The sequence below is a fragment of the Madurella fahalii genome (assembly GCF_045866475.1).
Source record: "Madurella fahalii IFM 68171 DNA, scaffold_6, whole genome shotgun sequence".
NCBI lineage: Eukaryota > Fungi > Ascomycota > Sordariomycetes > Sordariales > Madurella > Madurella fahalii.
The window spans coordinates 586,718-605,739 of record NW_027263976.1 but is presented as its reverse complement, the minus strand read 5'-3'; the positions used below and the strand labels follow the sequence as shown (position 1 = coordinate 605,739).

At 55.5% G+C, this 19,022-nt stretch overlaps 5 protein-coding genes across 5 annotated transcripts; 4 read left to right on the top strand and 1 right to left on the bottom strand.

The window, feature by feature from the left end:
* Window positions 1-1,384: 1,384 nt before the first annotated feature.
* MFIFM68171_10218 (Heme haloperoxidase family profile domain-containing protein) lies at window positions 1,385-2,182 on the bottom strand (the record flags this gene model as incomplete). Its single annotated transcript, XM_071065637.1, has 2 exons — window positions 1,385-1,949; window positions 2,013-2,182. The coding sequence occupies 2 exons, from the start codon at window positions 2,180-2,182 to the stop codon at window positions 1,385-1,387; spliced, it is 735 nt and encodes a 244-aa protein (XP_070921738.1).
* Window positions 2,183-3,221: 1,039 nt separating this feature from the next.
* MFIFM68171_10217 (Heme peroxidase) lies at window positions 3,222-5,434 on the top strand (the record flags this gene model as incomplete). Its single annotated transcript, XM_071065636.1, has 4 exons — window positions 3,222-3,782; window positions 3,892-4,289; window positions 4,352-4,638; window positions 4,713-5,434. The coding sequence occupies 4 exons, from the start codon at window positions 3,222-3,224 to the stop codon at window positions 5,432-5,434; spliced, it is 1,968 nt and encodes a 655-aa protein (XP_070921737.1).
* Window positions 5,435-8,854: 3,420 nt separating this feature from the next.
* dpp4 (Dipeptidyl peptidase 4) lies at window positions 8,855-11,278 on the top strand (the record flags this gene model as incomplete). The annotated part of the gene is made up of 1 exon (XM_071065635.1): window positions 8,855-11,278. One exon carries the CDS (start codon window positions 8,855-8,857, stop codon window positions 11,276-11,278), a length of 2,424 nt encoding a protein of 807 aa, XP_070921736.1.
* An 899-nt stretch (window positions 11,279-12,177) lies between these two features.
* MFIFM68171_10215 (High-affinity nicotinic acid transporter) lies at window positions 12,178-13,993 on the top strand (the record flags this gene model as incomplete). Its single annotated transcript, XM_071065634.1, has 6 exons — window positions 12,178-12,312; window positions 12,365-12,422; window positions 12,488-12,943; window positions 13,026-13,258; window positions 13,312-13,695; window positions 13,757-13,993. 6 exons carry the CDS (start codon window positions 12,178-12,180, stop codon window positions 13,991-13,993), a joined length of 1,503 nt encoding a protein of 500 aa, XP_070921735.1.
* Window positions 13,994-15,312: 1,319 nt separating this feature from the next.
* MFIFM68171_10214 (uncharacterized protein) lies at window positions 15,313-15,771 on the top strand (the record flags this gene model as incomplete). Its single annotated transcript, XM_071065633.1, has 2 exons — window positions 15,313-15,484; window positions 15,599-15,771. The coding sequence occupies 2 exons, from the start codon at window positions 15,313-15,315 to the stop codon at window positions 15,769-15,771; spliced, it is 345 nt and encodes a 114-aa protein (XP_070921734.1).
* Between the last annotated feature and the right edge of the window lie 3,251 nt (window positions 15,772-19,022).

Sequence of the window (19,022 nt, the reverse complement as noted above, 5' to 3'; positions counted from 1 at the left end):
GAGTTGGGAATATGACTGAGATTATTCAGACGACGGTCTAGACGGAAGGGATGAAGAGGGCCGCTATCGCATCTTCTCTGATAGCTTTAGTGTGCGCGCTGCGCGTCTCAGCTGTGTTGTGTTGGGAGGATGGGCTTGGCAAGCTCCAGCACTGGCATCATCACGTGAGATCTGTCTACTAATCTCGTCCGTATCTATTTAAGAATCAAGGCGTCAATAAGGTACTTTAGTACGTTTCCTACTGCAACAGACTGACTCTTCAGACTTCAACCAAGCAAGTGCACTCCTCACAGCCTCTAACAGGCTTGCTTGACACGTATATCATCCAACTTCATCAGTAAGGAACAGACCTCCTGCCTCCAGATAAACATGCTTCCATTCATAAGCAGAGCCAGCTCCTACCTAAGAAATATGGTTCGTTTTGGATTTTTAAAGGCGTCTCACTTGGACAATTACACTGTAGCTATAATACAACCCACTCCTAGAGGCTGTCCCTTGGACATAGCAGCCAAACGTAGGACTTATGCAGAATTTTGGTCGCGGTATTTGCTATAGGAGCCGTTTATGTGAATCGCTCGCGTATCTAGGAAGCTAGGGGCCCACAATCGACACTTCGACGTCCATACCGAGGGCAGAGGGATACGTCGCAAGTTTATTAATTCAATTGCGCTATTATTACAGGTGCCACACGCGTGCCGAAGCGATCTTTGTGTCCTGCTCTTAAATAGCAAGGCGATGCAAGCGAGTCATTCCCTAAGCTGCGCGACATCCTCACCCAGTCTACTGTATCGTCCGATTTTGATGCGCCGCTGTGCTGTACAATGTCTGTTTCGTGGCTGCGAGCCTGGCTGTTAAGGCCTGATAAATCCATCGGTGATATTGACGTTCATCAAGATGAACTTTAGGCGGGGCTACTCAAATTCAGCTACCTTGTTGGCGAGATGCTCGGGCTCTAGAACGGAGAAGAATTTAAGTTATATGTTGGGAAACGGACAGGGTCTCCAGCTCTGGACACCCAACTAGTAATTACTTCAACCAGCGCTCCGGGAATCTCCCCCCCGTCGAATGCAATGTGTACTGATTGACACGACGCGAAAGCGCCGGAAAACTGGCGGGGTGCTCAAGGAGGCGGAATAACTTGCCATCCAGGAACGCGTACGGGGAGAGGTGATTGTCAATATGGAGCTTTTGGATAGTACGCGCTATCGGGGCGAGTCACGCGGGGATTCCCACAGGGGAAACGGGACAAAGCTGACAAGAAACGGAATCATCTCCTAGCGACCTACGTAACGGTTGGCTTATGATACCAAACAACACAAACGTGGAGGGGATACTCTGCCATCTCAGACAAATTACCTCCAATTATCCCATCCGGTTACCAACTTCACTCACCACCAAACCAAACATGCCAGGCTAGCCTGAGCGTCATGCCCACCAACCCCGTCAACGTCCTTGTTTTCTCGTTTTCCAAAATAACCTTGGCAAACCTTTCCTCCTCAAACAAGCTCCCAATCACTTCCCTGCTCATCTTGCCCTCAACCTCAGCACTATGCAAGAAGCTCACCGTCTGGACTAAACTGACAAAGTACAACCTGAGGCCCAACCCTTTCGAACCGCCCTCCTTCTCCTCCCGCTGCCGCCTCCTGTACGTCCTCGCCAGCGACTCCACCGTCGTCACTTCTCCTGGCCCAGCGTCTCGCAGCATCGCCTCAAACATGGCCGGCTGGAAGGTGTAGTTGTCCCCATGGCGGAAGTCGAGGCGGGTAAAGGATACATCTCGCTCCATCACACCATGTTGGCGGATCGCGGGGAGATCAAAGGTACCGTCGGGGCGGAGGAAGGGGCGGAGTTGTGAGGCGAGGGTGTGCGCCAAGGTCGGCGACATGTGGAGGGCCGTGACAAGAGCGGCCTCAACGCGCGGGATGGTGATGTTCTTGCCATCGCGGGGTCTGTTAACGCAAAGGGTGTCACGATTAGCATCCAGCCGGCAAAGGGTGGAGTGGCCCCATTACAGGTAGCCCTGGTTGGCGAGCGAGTTTAACCCGGGACAGGGGCCGCGGGTCGAGATGTGGCCCTTGATGTAACCATGGTCTTCGGTCTTGATCTTGGCGATCTCTTGATCGCGTTCAGCGCGGAAGAACGGCAGGAGGCTGCGTAGGGTTCCAGAAATTGTTAATTGCATGGTTGGCTGTTTGATGGGGACAGGATGCGTGGAGAATGGGGTAATTGTCGCTGATAGAAGAATCAAAATGCTCGCGGTCTCCAGTCATGCTTTACCCTATGCGAACCATGGTGCCGCGGCAAGGGTTGGAAGCCTCAGGTAGGTCAACTAAGCCTACGACTCGGTCAGCCCGCCACCACAGCACATGCGCACGATCACTTGACGTTTATCGAGACGACCCGGGAGTGGTGCAGTTCCGAGATTGCCGCCTTGCTCACGTCAGTTGTTCCGAAACGTGACAACCAATCAGTTGAAGGTGATGATGACCACGCTTACGCATAACATCCTTCGTGTGAGCACAGTGTCAACTCAGATCTGGCAGCCCAGCCTTGTCAGCAGCTCATACCCGGTTACGTTATACTGCACGTCTGTCAATCACTATCACAGTACGGCATGTGCAGGAAGGAAACGGGAAAAATGAAATGGGAGTCTGTTGGGCCATTGCAGCGCACCCTAATCACCCCCGGCAGCGCAAAATCGGTCGACCGAGGCTTCCTGGGCAATCAAGCCCCTGAACCGTTTGCATTTGATTAAACTTGTGACACGCTCTTGCATGCGTGTGAGTGAGCAGGGCAATAGGGTCTGCCCGATCTGCAACCAACATTGTACGACCTCCGAGTCGCAAGGGCGCCAACCTCCCATCCCGATGGCCCGATGGGGGGTACTAGTAGTACACAGCCCGCGAAGGAGGGCCAAACAACGCAAACTTCCAACAGCTGCCTTATCAAATGAAGCTTCAGCTGCCCCACACCCGCCAGCGGTGCACTGCCCGGCCCAGCCCGCCGCATCAGGGCATCGTGACCGTCGGATCACTGTCGTAAATCCTTCACCCGGGGAGAAACAAAGTCGCTGGGGTGCCACCAGACATCGGGCTTACTGGTATGACACATTATAAATGGTAAATACTTATATAGAGAGAGAGCGTGTCCGGGAAACACACCTTTTTGTTGGCTTGTTGGAATTTCACCCCGGCTGATCCGACTGTTACACTTCCGCCGCAATGGCCTCCACCCACGGCAAGGCCACGCACACGACGCCTAACGGCACCACCAAGGCTCCGGATCACGACGACCAGCCCACCCCCTCCTTCAAGCCTAGCCTGCCAGAGCGTCTCGGCATTGGCGCCTTCAAGCTCGTAAACAAAGTCATACCCTGGTACAAACTACCTGGAATCATCGGTGCCTTTAACCTGGCCTTTCTCCGCATTGAGCTGCGCCAGTTCAACCTCTATGACGGCTATGCATCTGCAGAGGCCCAGGGAAACTCAAAGGACAACCCGCTGCCGGACGAGCGCTATCGCGACGCCCGGCACTCGGATGGCAAGTACAATTCGCTGGAACTGCCGCTGATGGGCTGCCGCGGGATGCGCTTCGGTCGCAACTTTCCGAGGCACCTCACTCCGAAACCGACGGAGGAAGAGCTCTGGACGCCGAATCCGCGCATGATCAGCGACAAATTCATGGCCCGCCGCGATGGCCGTTTCATCCCCGCCACAACATTGAACATGCTGGCGGCTGCGTGGATCCAGTTCCAGATCCACGACTGGTTCAACCATGTCGAGGTTAGTGTCGTTTCTACCCCACGGTTACACCGGGCGGGATACACAGCATGTCATATCCGCGTGCCATTGCATTCGCTCGGTCTTTGAGGCTGACGCGACCTTTGCACAGAGTAGCGACAAGCTCAACGTCCCGCTTCCCGAGGGCGGTGACCCCTGGCCACACCCGCACATGGAATTGTTCCGCACCGAGCCAGATGTAGTGCGCGATCCTTCAGACCTAAAGTGCCCTGGCTACAAGAACGAAAACACGGCCTGGTGGGACGGTTCCCAGATCTACGGCTCGAGCGAAGAGGCCACCCAAGCACTCCGGACGAAGCTGCCGGATGGCAAGCTGGCGCTGGATGAGCGCGGAACCGTGTCATTCCTGCCCCGCGACAAGGACGGCAACCCATTGACCGGTTTCAACAACAACTGGTGGATGGGCTTGGAGCTCCTGCACACGCTTTTTGCGCTGGAACACAACGCAATATGCGACGCCTTGAAGGCGGCGTACCCTGATATGAGCGGGTACCTTAAGCTCCCCTCGTCCCGTGGTGTAATCAAAGCATAACTGACGCAGCCACATGCAGAGACCAAATCTTTGACAAAGCGCGGCTGGTGAACAGTGCTCTGATGGCCAAGATCCACACGGTTGAGTGGACGCCGGCCATCCTCGCGCATCCAGCCCTGCAAATCGGCATGAGCGCCAACTGGTGGGGTATCGTCGGCGAGAAGCTGACCCGGATGCTCGGGCGCATTTCCAAGACGAGCGAAATCATCAGCGGCATTCCCGGCAGCGGGGCCGAGCAGGACGGTGTGCCGTACTCCCTGACCGAAGAGTTTGTCTCGGTTTACCGGATGCACAGTCTGATGCCAGGTATTTTACTCACACCCCTCTTCTCCCCGTTTTTCTGATTAGCTCCGCAAAGACCAACACCTCTCCCAAAACAGATAACCTCGCCTTCTTCTCGGCCACCTCCGGCAGCCACCTCTCTACCATCCCGCTCCCGTCGCTCACCTTCTCGCGCGCCCAAGAGCCGCTGGCGTCGGGCCTCGTCACCTTCGCGGACTCCTTCTACTCCCTCGGAATCAACTACCCGGGCGCCATCACGAACAACAACTACCCCTCCTTCCTCCGCACGCTGCACACGCCCGACGGGCAGATGCGCGACCTGGGCACGGTCGACATCCTCCGGGACCGAGAGCGCGGGGTGCCGCGGTACTGCGAGTTCCGGCGGCTGCTGCGGATGCCGGTGCCTCGGACGTTCGAGGAGCTGACGGGGGGCGGGAACGAGCGGCTGGCGAGGGAGCTGGAGGAGGCGTACGGGGGCGACATTGAGCTGGTGGACGCGCTGGTGGGGTCGCACTCGGAGCCGGTGATCCCCGGGTTCGGCTTCAGCGAGACAGCCTTCCGCATCTTCATCGTCATGGCGTCGCGCCGCCTCAAGAGCGACCGCTTCATCGCCGGCGCCCGCGAGTTCGGCCCCGCCACCTACACCAAGGTCGGCTTCGACTGGCTGCAGGGCACCGGCATGAAGGACGTGCTCGGGAGGCACTTCCCCGAGCTGAGGGAGGTGCTGAAGCGGGGTGGGGATAAGAATGTTTTTGCGCCGTGGATGATGATGGAGGAGAGTAAGAAGTATAAGGGGGTCGAGACGAATGCCCCGGCTTGAGCACATGGCAGGGCTGGGAGGTGGGAGGTGGGATTTTGGTACTAAGTTAAGAGAGTGTTGTGGAAGAGATTCCGGTTGTAGAAGCATACCTAGGGATGGGAAGGTTGGATAATGGCGAAAGGGTTGTGTTCGTACTACATACAATATGTTCTCTAATTAATGAATCGCTAGGTTCTCCGGAAACTTGGCCATGCAATCCTGTCGTGCTGGTACACGTTGATCCAAGCGCAGATCCACTCTTCTGGCTTCACACCGCCCTTCTTAGCTTGTTCGAGAACCGCGTTGTACTCCGCTTACAGAGCCGTTTCCACGCTTGTGGCGGCCGGTGCCACAATTTTGCGGAGCGCGCGAACAAGCTCACGAGCGCTGTGTTTGCCGTTTACGCTCAGGACGAGGCTTGCCGTGATGAAGAGCTGGGGATCTACCGTCTGCGTAATCCAGTTGACAAGTCCTTGGAGTGCAGAATGCGTTTGCGTGATCTTCGGGATCTTCCGATTGAAGTTGGCGAGCTCCTGCGCGTGGAACTTCTCCATCTCTTGGTCAGTCGGGAATTCGGGAGCCTTAGGCTTCGGCCCTCTCTCTTCTTCAGCAGTTGCCTCCCAGCTCTTCTTCTGGTAATCGAAACGCTGAGCTCGCATTTCTTCAAGGAGCTTCCCTGACGTCAGGAGAGTAGGAGTCTCGGGGAGCTCGTCAGGCTCGTCCTCCTCGTTGGTAGAGTCCGGGTCAACTAGTTTCCAGATGCGAAGGCGCTGGGCGGCTTGTTTGAAGAGTATATACCAGAGCTGCCAGTCACCTCCGAGGCGCAGTTTGACGTGCGCTGGCACCGTGAGCGTCGGGATCTCCGAGTCCATAACGGGCTTTCTTGAGCTCGGGAACTTGGGAGAAGTGGTGCTGGTATTGCGAAAGACAAGGTAGGAAGAATTGAACCCTCTGCTTAATGTAGGCGTCCTGTAACGCGATTTCTGGCTGCATGTGGAACGGCTTGGAGCGCCGGGCTCGTAACTGTCACGCGTATAGGAGCTCAGCAGATGTCGTAGGAAGTGCGTGAAAAGGTTGAAGTCTCTGAGGATCTATCTACTGCAGTAGGAGACTGAAGAACTGGCTTAAATACTGGGCGAGCTCACGTGATGAGATGCTGAGCTCGGCGGTGAGAGCCGAGCTCCACAAGTGCGGTTTCCAGCGCGACAAATCCAAACGTGGTTCAACGGCGTATTGGAGCGGCCACGTTTTTCTTATTTCATTTTCATTTTCTTCTGTTTCTTTGCTCCATTCATACCCCAAGTCGCCTGAACACTACTGACGCCTTGCGGCGGCTAACTCCGTTGTGGCTGCGTGGTTAGGGTGGAATAGGTAGGATCCTACTATTACTAGTGGATATTGGATAATCCGTCTGCTGTGGAGTCCAAGACCTCGTCTGGATTCGAAGGAACAGGAAAGACGTCGGGTGGAAAACATTAATTAGAGTAAAAATAAACGACAGAGAGACTCTGTCATTGCATATCAAACGATCCCGAATCCAATTTGCCCTACCCGCATTACCTGCACTCGGTCAGTTTGCATACCCTATTTACGCTCCGTGCCTTGATCTGTCTTGCTTCTAAGTGCCGATGCCAAGTCGGGTGGTTTAAGAAGGATTGATTCGTTCTTAACCGAATCAATCCATACTAACTCGAACTAAGGATACCAGGGACAAAAGTTCTGAAGTTCGCCGCGGAATTCCAGGACCCCCGTTCCTCCGGAAAACCAATACTCGAGCATCGGATTGGACACTACTATATTGTCCATTCCAGGTTGTTGGGACCGGTGCGGTCATGGCGGCACTGCATGGAAAACGCACCAATTCAATGGGACTCGCAGAGTGTCCGATGTCTGCGAAGGTTAGGGTTTTACGCAGCCATCACCTGGCCCATGACAAGCGAGCAGATGGAAGCATATGTTCTCCACCGGAGAATCGAAGAGATTTCGCAAAAGTTCTAAAGCCATGATATTGCCACAGCGGACCACTTCTGCAAATGCACCGTCGCCTCCATCCGAATACGATATGTCATGAAAGTGGGTCAACACTCGCTCCCAACGCTACCGCACGCGTCCGGAGGATGAACGCCATGAATTCAATGAAAATGTCATGCACACCATCCCCCACTACTGTCCACCCAGAGATTATAAGCCCTGGTAACCTCCCCCACACTCAATCGAAGTATACATTCCCGATATGGAGTTTCCGCATCTAAACTGCATCGGCCAGCTGCTCGGCTCCCGAGGCCGCAGTTTTGCCCAGATGACCCGAGAGCCGGGCGCCATCATTGCAATCCATGGGAAGGGCTCTGTTAAAGAAGTCTGGTCGGAACATGGTAACAAACAATATCAAAACTTATCGAGATCAACACGAGCCGCTCCACAGCCTCTTTACCGCAGACACGTCAGGCAAATTAAAGAAATCCAAATAGTTCGTCGAGGGAGTCATTGAGACCGTTATCACCAAGCCGGACCACGAGGCGGGAGCGGACGGAAGCTGATGCAAACTTGGGACTTGGCAATGATGAATGGGGCTTTCACGATGACAAAAGGAGGGAGAGAGGTCTGTGCGAGAAGTGGCAAACGGCGTAATCTGTCATATCCGTCGGAACGGCGGTCATGTTACTAGTGCTGTCTTGCTAGAAGACCGAGTGCCACTGGGCTGGTTTTTATACATCCTTGGAGAGCGGCGAGGCAGCAATGGGTAGAAAAGAATGCTACTGCTGATTTCTTATACAGGGAATTCTTGGCGGATATGGCAGAGCCGCTAGCTCAAGGTACCAAATCTACCGATTGCGGTGCACAGATACCTGAATTAACTGACTTATAGGAATCTCCGTAACCTCTGTTTCTGCAATATTTACCCCAACACTACCGTGCTGAGAAGCAGCCGTGAAACTCGATTAAATTGCATTTTAGTACTTCAATTTGACGCCTGAATTTTCAAATAAGCATCAATACAAAGCGTGCCTTTTGATGTCTTACCATTAGAAGTGCCATGATGGGGTTATATATAGTATGGAAGTATGCAAGCATGTAACACGACACTTGCTGCAGTGCTGATCAAGACTCTAAACCCCGCCTTTTGCCACTTGTGGAAGGCATCTTGTTCCCAGTTAGCGGGAACGCCATCAAAAGTCGATCGAGGTTCTTTTGGTTCTATGGCTTGGCGCGCCCACTTATATGCCTCCACCTGCCACTTTGGGCCGTGATTATGTCGCGTCAATGATACCGTGGGTCTTGTACCTGCCGTCCTCGGGGATAATCCCGGCTTTCCGTTCCGGGCAGGAGATCGACAGGTCAGAGATAAAGTTAAGGACGGACACGGCATTCCCAATTGCAATCGCGTACCGCGTCTTTGGCTCCCCTTCCCCTTCCCCTTCACCTCCCGAGACGAGAGTCAAGATGCAACGTCTTCTCTCGCTCTGCGTTGCCGCTTCGGCACTGGTGGCAGCCATTGAGCCTCCTCGGTTCCCGCATCAGCCCCTCGGCAATGGCACCCAGCTGTTGACGTACAACATCACCACGGGCAGCCCCGGCGCCCTGTCCGTCTCGACCACGTCTGTCACCTGGGTGCAATCTGACAACGATGGCGACTTCATCACCGTATCCGAGGACGGGTCTTTTGTCTTTGAGAACGTCGTCAGCGGAAACACGACGACGTTCCTGGCCGCCGACAGGGTCCCCGCCGATTACTGGGATTACTGGATCTCATCGGACCAGTCCAGGATCCTCTGGGCCGTCAACTACACCAAGCAGTACCGCCATTCGTACTTTGCCGACTACCTTGTCCAGGACGTCGCGACCGGCCAGACGCAATCGCTCGTCTCGGATTCCAGCGGGGACATCCAATATGCCACATGGAGCCCCGCGTCTTCGTCGCAGATCGCCTTGGTGCGGGGCAACAATCTGTTCCTCTGGAACGATGGGGATATTCGTCAGATTACCGACAATGGCGGGCCCGACATGTTCAATGCCGTTCCCGACTGGGTTTACGAGGAGGAAATCTTCGGCACCAACCACGCTCTCTGGTACTCGCCCGATGGAGAGTACATCGCCTTTCTGAGCTTCAACGAAACGGGCGTCGAGACCTTCACCATCCCCTACTTCATGAACAACCAGGAGGTGGCGCCGCCGTATCCTCGTGAGCTCGAGCTGCGCTACCCCAAGGTCGGCACGACCAACCCTACCGTGGCGTTCAACCTCCTGAGCGTGACGGATCTGCAAACCACGTCGGTCTCCGTGACGGCATGGCCAGCTGACGACTTGATCATCGGCGAAGTCGCCTGGGTGACGGACGGCCACGACAAGGTCATCTACAGAGCGTTCAACCGCGTCCAGGACCATGAGAAGCTTGTCGTCATCGACACCAGCTCCAAGGCGTCCACCGTCACCCGCGAGCGGGATGGTTCCGACGGCTGGCTCGACAACAACCAGGCCATCACCTACATCGGCTCCATCAAGCAATCTGGGGGAGGCGAGTCGGGCAAGGGCAATGGCAATGGCAAGGGCAAGGGCAAGGGCAACGGTAGCCCTGGAAAGGATAGGCCTGGGAACGACAGGGACCGGTACTACCTTGACCTGTCGGACGAGTCTGGCTGGAACCACCTCTACCTCTTCTCCATCGACGGCCGCAACAAGGTGGCGCTCACATCTGGCGAGTGGGAGGTCGCCTCAGTGCTCAAGATCGACACGAGCCGCGGCCTGGTCTATTACACGTCCACCGAACACCACAGCACCGAGCGACACATCTACTCGGTGTCGTACGTCACCGGGGAGAAGACACCGCTCGTCGATCCCACCGTTCCGGCCGTCTGGTCGGCGTCCTTCTCCTCGGGCGGAGGCTACTACATCCTCCGCTACGCAGGCCCCGACGTGCCCTACCAAGAGCTGTACTCGGTCGCGTCTCCGTCCAGCCCGATCCGCACCATCAACTCCAACGCCGAGCTCCACGCAAGGCTCCAGCAGTACCGCCTCCCCAACATCACCTACCTCGAGCTGGCGCACCCGTCGGGGTACACGCTCAACGCCATGCTCCGGCTCCCGGCCAACTTCGACCCGGCCAACAAGTACCCGGTGCTGCTCACGCCGTACGGCGGGCCGGGCGCGCAGCAGGTGAGCAAGGCGATGGCGTCGTTCAACTGGAACGCGTACATCGCGTCGGACCCGGAGCTCGAGTACATCACGTTCACGGTGGACAACCGGGGCACGGGGTTCAAGGGGCGGTCGTTCCGGGCGGCGGTGGCGGGGCGGCTGGGGGAGCTCGAGGCGCAGGACCAGGTGTGGGCGGCGCGGCAGCTGGCCGAGGCGCACGCGTGGGTCGACGCCGAGCGCGTCGGCATCTGGGGCTGGTCCTACGGCGGCTACCTGGCCGCCAAGGTGGTGGAGCTGGCCGACCCCCTCATCTCGCTCGGCCTGGCCACCGCCCCCGTCGCCGACTGGCGCTTCTACGATACCATGTACACGGAGCGCTACATGAAGACGCCCGCCACCAACGCCGAGGGCTACGCCCGCTCGGCGGTGCGCAACACCGAGGGGTTCAGGACCATCAAGGGCGGCTTCCTGGTGCAGCACGGCACCGGGGACGACAATGTGCATTTTCAGAACGCGGCGGCGCTGGGCGACCTGCTGATGGGCGCCGGCGTCGGCCCGGAGAGGTTGGAGGTGACGTGGTTTACCGATTCGGACCATAGCATCCGGTATAACGGGCAGAATGCGTTTGTGTACAAGCAGTTGAGCAAGAAGCTGTTTGAGGAGAAGAGGAGGGCAGAGGAGAAGGGCGGGCACCAGTGGAGCAGGAGGAAGGCGGGGAAGGTGTGGAGGGCATGATGGATACTAGTAATTAAGTACCTACACAGTAGTTTTTGATGCATTGTTGAACGAAAGTAAATATTTAATGGTAGTATCGACCATGGCATTGTCAATGTTGTTGGGTGTTTTTGCAGTGAGTGTGGAGACAGCTGAGGCGCCATCGCGGGTGGCTGAGTGGCCTGTGGAGACAGAGGAAAGGCGCCATCAGCCGCAATCACAGGCGCACCTCAGCTGGTCGTGGTCTACCGGCGTTCGTCGGCATCCCCTCCTCAAAGCCAATTCCACGTCGCACACTCGCTCCAAATGTTGCCGGGGAGAACAACAACGGTTGAGACCGATCCTTGCGACGATCCGAAACGTGGCAAATGGCACATCTATGACCCAACCCCGCCGCCAGATCGTTTCCTCCAGTCCCAGACATGCCGCGGCTCATGCCTGCCCCGCGCCCGTGCCCACGGCTGTCAACAACATCGGCAATGGACCGCGGTCCCGGCAGAAGCAGGACACGCTCCATGAATTGGCCCTGATGCACGCTGACGTTGTGGCGAGCTTGCTCTTCTAGGCAAGTCGGCGGGGAAACTTGGCGGGGGAAGGTTTTGCGGGGGAGGGGTAGCGGGGATGTCGGGTCTGCGGAGTGAGGGCGGGCGGTGGAGGCAACCTAACGATATGTCATCATCTCTGCCGCGGTGATGGTCAGCGCAGGGGCTGCATAGGTAAATGATCGCCAGGTGGTGTTGGAGGGAAGATCGCGACGGGGGGGGGGGGTTAAGAAGAGCCTGCCGATCCAGCTGGCCAGGCCGGTCCTTGGATGAACACTGCACCTGTCTTTTCCCGCCATTACCCTTTTTACATCTTATTTGTTGCGCTTTCGCGATTGAAGACGAAAGCGGGTTTTGGTCGAGTTCTTGAGGAGCAAGATGGCATCATACCATCAAGGCGCTTCGGGCTCCAAGCCGGAAGAAAAGGGGGATGTCGAACAAGTCGACAGGCCAACAGCGCCCGTGGTTCTCGAGTCGTTTGCACACTTGGACGAAAAGGCCATTCTCCGAAAAGTACGACACTTTCCCTCCTGTTCGCCGCCGAGACTGACGTTGGTTGGGACAGATGGATATACGCCTCATCCCCATGCTGGCGCTGCTCTACCTTCTCTCCTTCCTTGACCGTGCGCAGGCCATCCCTTCCATACCTTCTTTTCCGCATTGCTGATAAGTACATCTCCGGAAACAGGAGGAAATATCGGCAATGCCAAGATCGAGGGCCTCCAGGAAGACCTCCAGCTGACTGACGACCAATACAACTGGTGCTTGACCGCCTTCTTCTTCACTTACGCTGCCTTCGAGGTGCCTAGTAATCTCATGCTCAAGAAGGTCCGCCCCTCCATTTGGCTTCCTGCCATCATGGTAGCATGGGGTCTGGTCATGACGCTGATGGGCATTGTTACCAACTACGGCGGCCTGCTTACTGCACGCATCTTTCTCGGCGTCACGGAGGCGGGACTGTTCCCCGGCGTGGCGTACTATCTGACTAATTGGTACAAGCGCGAGGAGATGCAGTTGCGGCAGGCAATGTTCTTTAGCGCTGCGTCAGTTGCCGGCGCCTTCAGCGGGCTGCTCGCGTTTGCGATTGGCAAGATGGATGGCATCGCCGGTCTGCATGGCTGGCAGTGGATTTTCATTCTTGAGGGTAAGTGCTTGGCGTATCGCTTGGCCTCCAACAACCAGACCCTCCCCCTCCCCCGGGCGTTTAATGACCCGCGCTTCTGAAGGAATTGCCACGACGGTCGTTGCCGGCATCGCATTTTACGCGCTGTACGACTTCCCCGAGACGGCAGGCTTTCTGACAGACGAGGAACGCGCATTCGTCGTCCACCGCCTCAGGTACCAGGGACAGGATCCTTCTCGCTCTCGGGTCGCGCAGGCCGACGAGTTCAAATGGGGATACGTCGCGCAGGCCTTCCTGGATTGGCATATTTGGGTCAACATCCTCGTCTACTACGGTGTAAGAGGAAGACTATTCCTCATGTGGGACCCGCTCTCTAACATGGCCTTCAGATCGTCTGCCCCCTCTACGGTATCAGCTTATTCCTACCCACCATCATTCGTAGTCTCGGCTACGAAAGCAGCGAGGCGCAGCTCATGACGGTCCCCATCTACATCACCGCGGCCATCCTAGCCGTCGTGTCTGCCTACTTCTCCGACCGGGTGGGGAAGAGGAGCCCTTTCATCATTGGGTTCCTGCTCATCATGATTGTTGGGTTTTCCATGTGCATTGCCACGACGGACCCTCGCGTCGTGTATGGAGGTGTTTTCATCGCCGCCTGCGCCATCTACCCGGCCTTCCCCGGTGTCATCGCGTGGTTGTCGAATAATCTTGCAGGATCGTTGAAGCGCTCAGTAGGCATGGCATTGCAGATTGGTGTTGGCAATCTCGGTGGTGTAAGAAAATCCAACCCTCCTTTACCATGCAAACAGGGATAGGGATATTGACCGACTATAGGCCATGGCATCCAACTTTTACCGCGCGAAAGATGCCCCGCAGTACAAGCTCGGCCACGGCCTGGAACTTGCGTTCATTGGCGCCGGCCTGATTGCGTCCTTCGTACTTCTCGCTGGCTACGGCTCGGCGAACAAGAAACGAGAGAAGAGAATTAGCGAAGGGGCCCTAGACTTGTACACACCGGAAGAGCTTTCAGCCCAGGGAGACAGGGCTATCACATTCCGCTATGTGTATTAGGGCTGTCAAGGCCTAGTACCGATCGTGGTGTGGCGAGGCCCTTCGAGAAATATACGCAGGGTTGGGGGGGAGGGGGGGGAGGAAGGGATAGATGTTCATAATACGCCCCTGAAACGGGGCGGACTTGGCTCTGCTACATAATACTTTTATGTCACATCCCGGTCGCACAACCGTATGCGGTAGCGTCCCATCCCACAGGATTGGCTCAACCAGATTGTTGGGCAAACCGGGAACCCGGATATGTGACGGCTCACAGTTACACGATGCTATTTCGCCGAGCAGTCCGATGTCAGATCCTGGTAAGGCTTATGCCAAGCCTTTTCGGTTGTGTTCTTTCATATGTACACCGAATTCAACCGAAGGTATATGAGCACATCGCGAGAGCACAAAGAAGCAGCCGCGAAAGCAGAGCCTCATGCCCGGCTTCCCTCGGATCCTATTGAGCGGTAGGGCCGCGGTCCAGAGCGGGCAGCTTGGGCGCCTTCCAAGTCATACGGCCAAATTTGAGATGGAGTGGCCATGGACGAATCTTGACACCCACTCGAGTTACGTTTCGCATTGCACGCGGGCTTACGTGGCTGCCCTTGCGTCTCTCCGGTGAGCGTGCATAAACTACCTTACTATTCTGAACTCGTTTCCTACGGCCTCAGGCCATCGCCTGACCCAACGCTGTGAGGTTGGACGTCAGCCTAAAAACAGGGTTCTTTCCAATTTCTTACTATACCTTCGATCGCCCAGACCGCTTGATACCTTTTGACGAATGAGGCAACAGCGCACAGTCCAATCCTTTCGACACGTTCATCCGCGACTGGATCATCCATGGTTCTCGCCCGGATGGGATTTGTGTTACGTTTCCCATTTTGTACAACGACGCGCCCTATTAGGCCTTATGCATCTCAGGAAGCAACCTTCATCGCTGAAACTATCCCCAGCACCTCAATCCTACCCATCATCGAACGCCATGGTCGCACGGCTTGATAGGCACAGGGCTGAACCGGTCTATCCGGTGGGCAAAAGGAATACGGTCTTGAATGTGAATGCAAGAAAGTTTGGTATCCGGGTGTCATCCGACTGGATTCTTGTCAGCATCCTGTGATGTCAGCGAACTGTTCGCATGACCAACAAGGCAGTCATGAGAGAGAGGGCGTGGCGATGCAGAGATGCCAGAAGGGGACATGATGAGGAACATACCCGTCTATAAAGACCAGCTGCCCTTCAACCATCGTCGTTCTTCTTTCTTCTCTCATCACACAGCCTTCAGATTCACATCCAATTTGCTCTTCACGAAAAAGCAAAACCATCCAAACTTAACCGCCAAAATGATGTTCAAGATCACCACCGCCATCGCCGTCGCCTCGGCCCTCATGTCTTCCGTCCAGGCCGCTGCCGTCGACGCCGGGTCCAACCTCGTCGCGCGCCAGAACGACGTTTGCCCGCAGAATGGGCAGAGCTGCGGTTTCTTCCTCCTCGACTCCGCCGCGAATGCTCCCTGTAAGTCTCTCCCTTACCTTCAACGGCCTAGCACCTCCCGAATTCGCTAGCTCCGCAATCATTGAAGCGTATACAATCTCTCTGACGACTCGCTAACCAATTATCTTCCTGCAGGCGGTGAGGGCGTCCGACAGGTGCTCGAGGTTCTGAGCGGCGGTGCCAACATCTTCAACTCCATCTACACCATTGTCGACGGCGTGCCAACCGCATTCGTCCGGGACTGCACCTCTAACAACGGCTGCTCCAGGTCGGGCGTCAACCCGTCCAGCGCGCGCTGCAACAACTAAGGGGCTCAAATCGCTTCGCATGGAAGAGTGGAGTGATGCTGGGTGGACAGCACAGAGGAGATGGGTTGGTGGATTTTTTTCTTGAGAGACTATATGAGCATTACCAGCTGGCCAGCTATTAGCTCATTTAGTATTGTCATTTTTTGTAACAGTTGCGGGCATCCTAGGTAGTATTCCAACAATACGACTGTGTTCGCGCTGTTCCAAAGACAAAACTGCGGTTTATCAATCTGCTGCGGAAGTGACTACTTGGGCTAGCATTTTGGAAGTGTGCTGTGCTCTACAATTCCCGTGCTCCCGGGAGAAGGCTTTTCCTCAGGTATTTCGACGGTCGTTCCCTCTGCTCCCGAGTGCTGTTGTTTGTGCCCCCCCGGCGAAGAGATGGCTAAGTAGCAAGGGTATGCTGGTGGCAACTGCAGTCTTTGCCACTGCGATAGTTGGGTGTGTCGGTGTAAGCGTCAGCGCTTGGTGATAGGTAACGCCCCATGCCCTTAAATATCATGTGGATTTAATCATAGTACTTAGTACCTACCTTACCTACTTGGCAGCCGGAGCTGTCCCTGATGGGTCGACCCAGCCGCCCCTATCCGGAAGACACTGTCACACATCGAGTCTCGCAACATACAGTCTACAGCTCTTGGGTTCTTGAAATATTCCGTAAGTTTAGGGCTCCGTGCAGCTCGAACTTTCTTACTAGCTGTGTTATAGAACTGATCGACAGGTACCAGTGGCAGCCTTATCCGCTTGGCGTGGCTAATCGGTGCCAAATTTTCTTCGACGGCAAACTCCGATGCTACGCTAGTGCTGTAGCGAGCAACAAGAAACCAAACTTGCGAAACAGGTGATATCTAAAATTATCTTGACCCCAGCCAATCATCGCAATAATATCCTGTACGACGAGTCAGCCAGACTCTTACCATAGTACGGTCTCCGGAATAAAAGCCCAGGCCCGCCCCCTAGGTAGAAATAGATAGATTGAATCGCCGATCCCCACCCACACCGGGACCAGGGAATGCCTTAGCTTGGCACATACCTCCATCCCAGCTAAACCTAACATAGTCTCGTCGGCGGAACCACTTCCCGCTCATCCTGCCAACCACCAGGCGCCCTCTCATCTTCTTTCTCCTTCTTCCCTACGAACACTCCATTCCCCCTCCCGTCTCCAGACCCCCAACTCCTTTCAGTGTTCACAACCCCCCTCCCTTCACAACCTCGCTCTCTCACAACCCCCCCCCTCCCCAAAACCCCATCCCAAGGCCACCACCATCTCCGCCAACCCCGCCAACCCCGCCAACACCGTTAAACCCACCCCTCCCCCCGCCTCGCTATCACCCCTTCCCGTTACTTCTCGCCCTCCTCTTCCTCCCTCCGCACGTACTGCGCCGGTAACGCGTCCCGAATGCCCGGTGCTCCAGCAGCTCTCGTCCCCCCGTAACACAGGCACCCCGCGGGCTGGCTGGGGACCCGGCCGCGGCGTCGGGGCCAATGGCGGAGGGGGGTTCTGTAGTGGCGGGTTGTGGGGGCGGTTTGGGGTTAAGAGGGTGGGAAGGGTGGGAAGGGTAGGAGAGATGGAGGAGGAAAAGGTGGGAGGGGAGAAGGTGGGAGAGGAGAAGATGGGAGAGGTGAAGGTGGGAGCGGACGAGGGAGAGGTGGGAAACGTTTAGGGCTGGGAAGGCAGAGACGGAAAGGAGGATAATGTGCAAGTGGATCTATTTTACGAAGTAGGAGTGGGTGTGGCGTTGGATGGAGTCACCAAGTGCGAGGTGGATGGAGCGCCGGATAGGAGGATGGCCTAGTGGAAGTATAGTTAAGGGTTCGAGCGAGCGGAGTTCAGGCACCAAGCCAATGCGGCGGAAGGACGCGTTGGGCCGATGAATGCATCTTCGCCCCTGATGCTGGAACTCCCGGGACTGATCATGTCTGGAGCAGCTTGTAGGTCTGGGCCCTATCGCCATGTTCAGCAGCTTTGAGCGCACAGGGCACTAGTCACTCTCGAGTACTCAGCATCTCCCATGCTGCAGTGCCAGCCCAATCTATCCTACAGAGCCGTGTACCCCCGCTACGCTCCAAGCACCAAATGGGCGACCTAACTCCAAGTAGGTATCTTTCTTTCAAAGAATAGCCATATACCAACCTAGGACGCCGTTTTATTCTACTAGGTATCTGTTTTTAACTCTTTTGTTCAATACGATATAAATAGCGGCACTCGCACTTTTCTCTTTTTCGACTCTCCTAATAGAGTCAGTACTAGCCCTCAGTGCTCCATATTATTACTATAGTACCGAACTGTTGAGTTGGGGGAAAACTGCCTCCAGAGGACAGGGTCCCTTTGAACAGACGGCCACATTTTACTGGAATGGCGCTCCGGGGAGCGCTAGAACTCGCCGTCAATCCATTTTTCTTTTACACCATAAGCAGGGTCGTTCTGGTCATTGCGCCTTAGACAGGACAATCAATTCAGTACTCTTTTCCCCACCTATTGTAGGCTCAATTAACAATCTTATCTTGCTTGCAAAGCGATGTCCTTCTGATCAGAGGGTGCTACATCTATACATGTTGTTTTAACCTTGTTCAGGTTACAGGGGCCCAATTTGTGGTGGTGTCGCCTGGCGTCTTGTCTATCTTGTCTGTCTTGTCTCTCTTGTCTATCTGGCATTTGGCCACCTTTGCCCTCCCCCTTGTTCCAATGGGTATGTGGTTGTAGATATGTATTTCTACGCCATTTCATTACTAGCCCTACTATAAAAACAACCGTCTACTGCTGCCACTTCCTCTTTATTATTTGCAATGTTACCAATATATCTTGTTTCGGGCCTTCCTGTCCGAGACCGCTAAGCTTCCCTTTGAGATGAACCGTCTTCATTGATGTGCCCCTTTTCGTTCCGCAAGCGGGACTAGGCTAGTACAAATCTGGAACACCATACTGAGGAGGTTAAGGGCAAGCAGAGTGGCGATGTACACGCAAACGTTGGAAAACCTGTCGCTGCTGCTAGACACTAACTGCCTGGCGTCGGCTGAGCGAATGGGATATTGGACGCTCGAGTACTACTACTACGTATAGCCGATGTCGCGAAGGATGGATTGTACTAGTAATTTTTCACGACACAAATCACGGGGTTCCCGTAATGCGTCTGTATATTTGAGCATCCAAGAACTGGCCTGTAATTAGGTTAGCCCCAAGTGATGCGGGAAACCACCCAGTGATCGATTGCGTTGTTAAGGCCCCCCGGGTCCCGCCAAGTATAGGTATA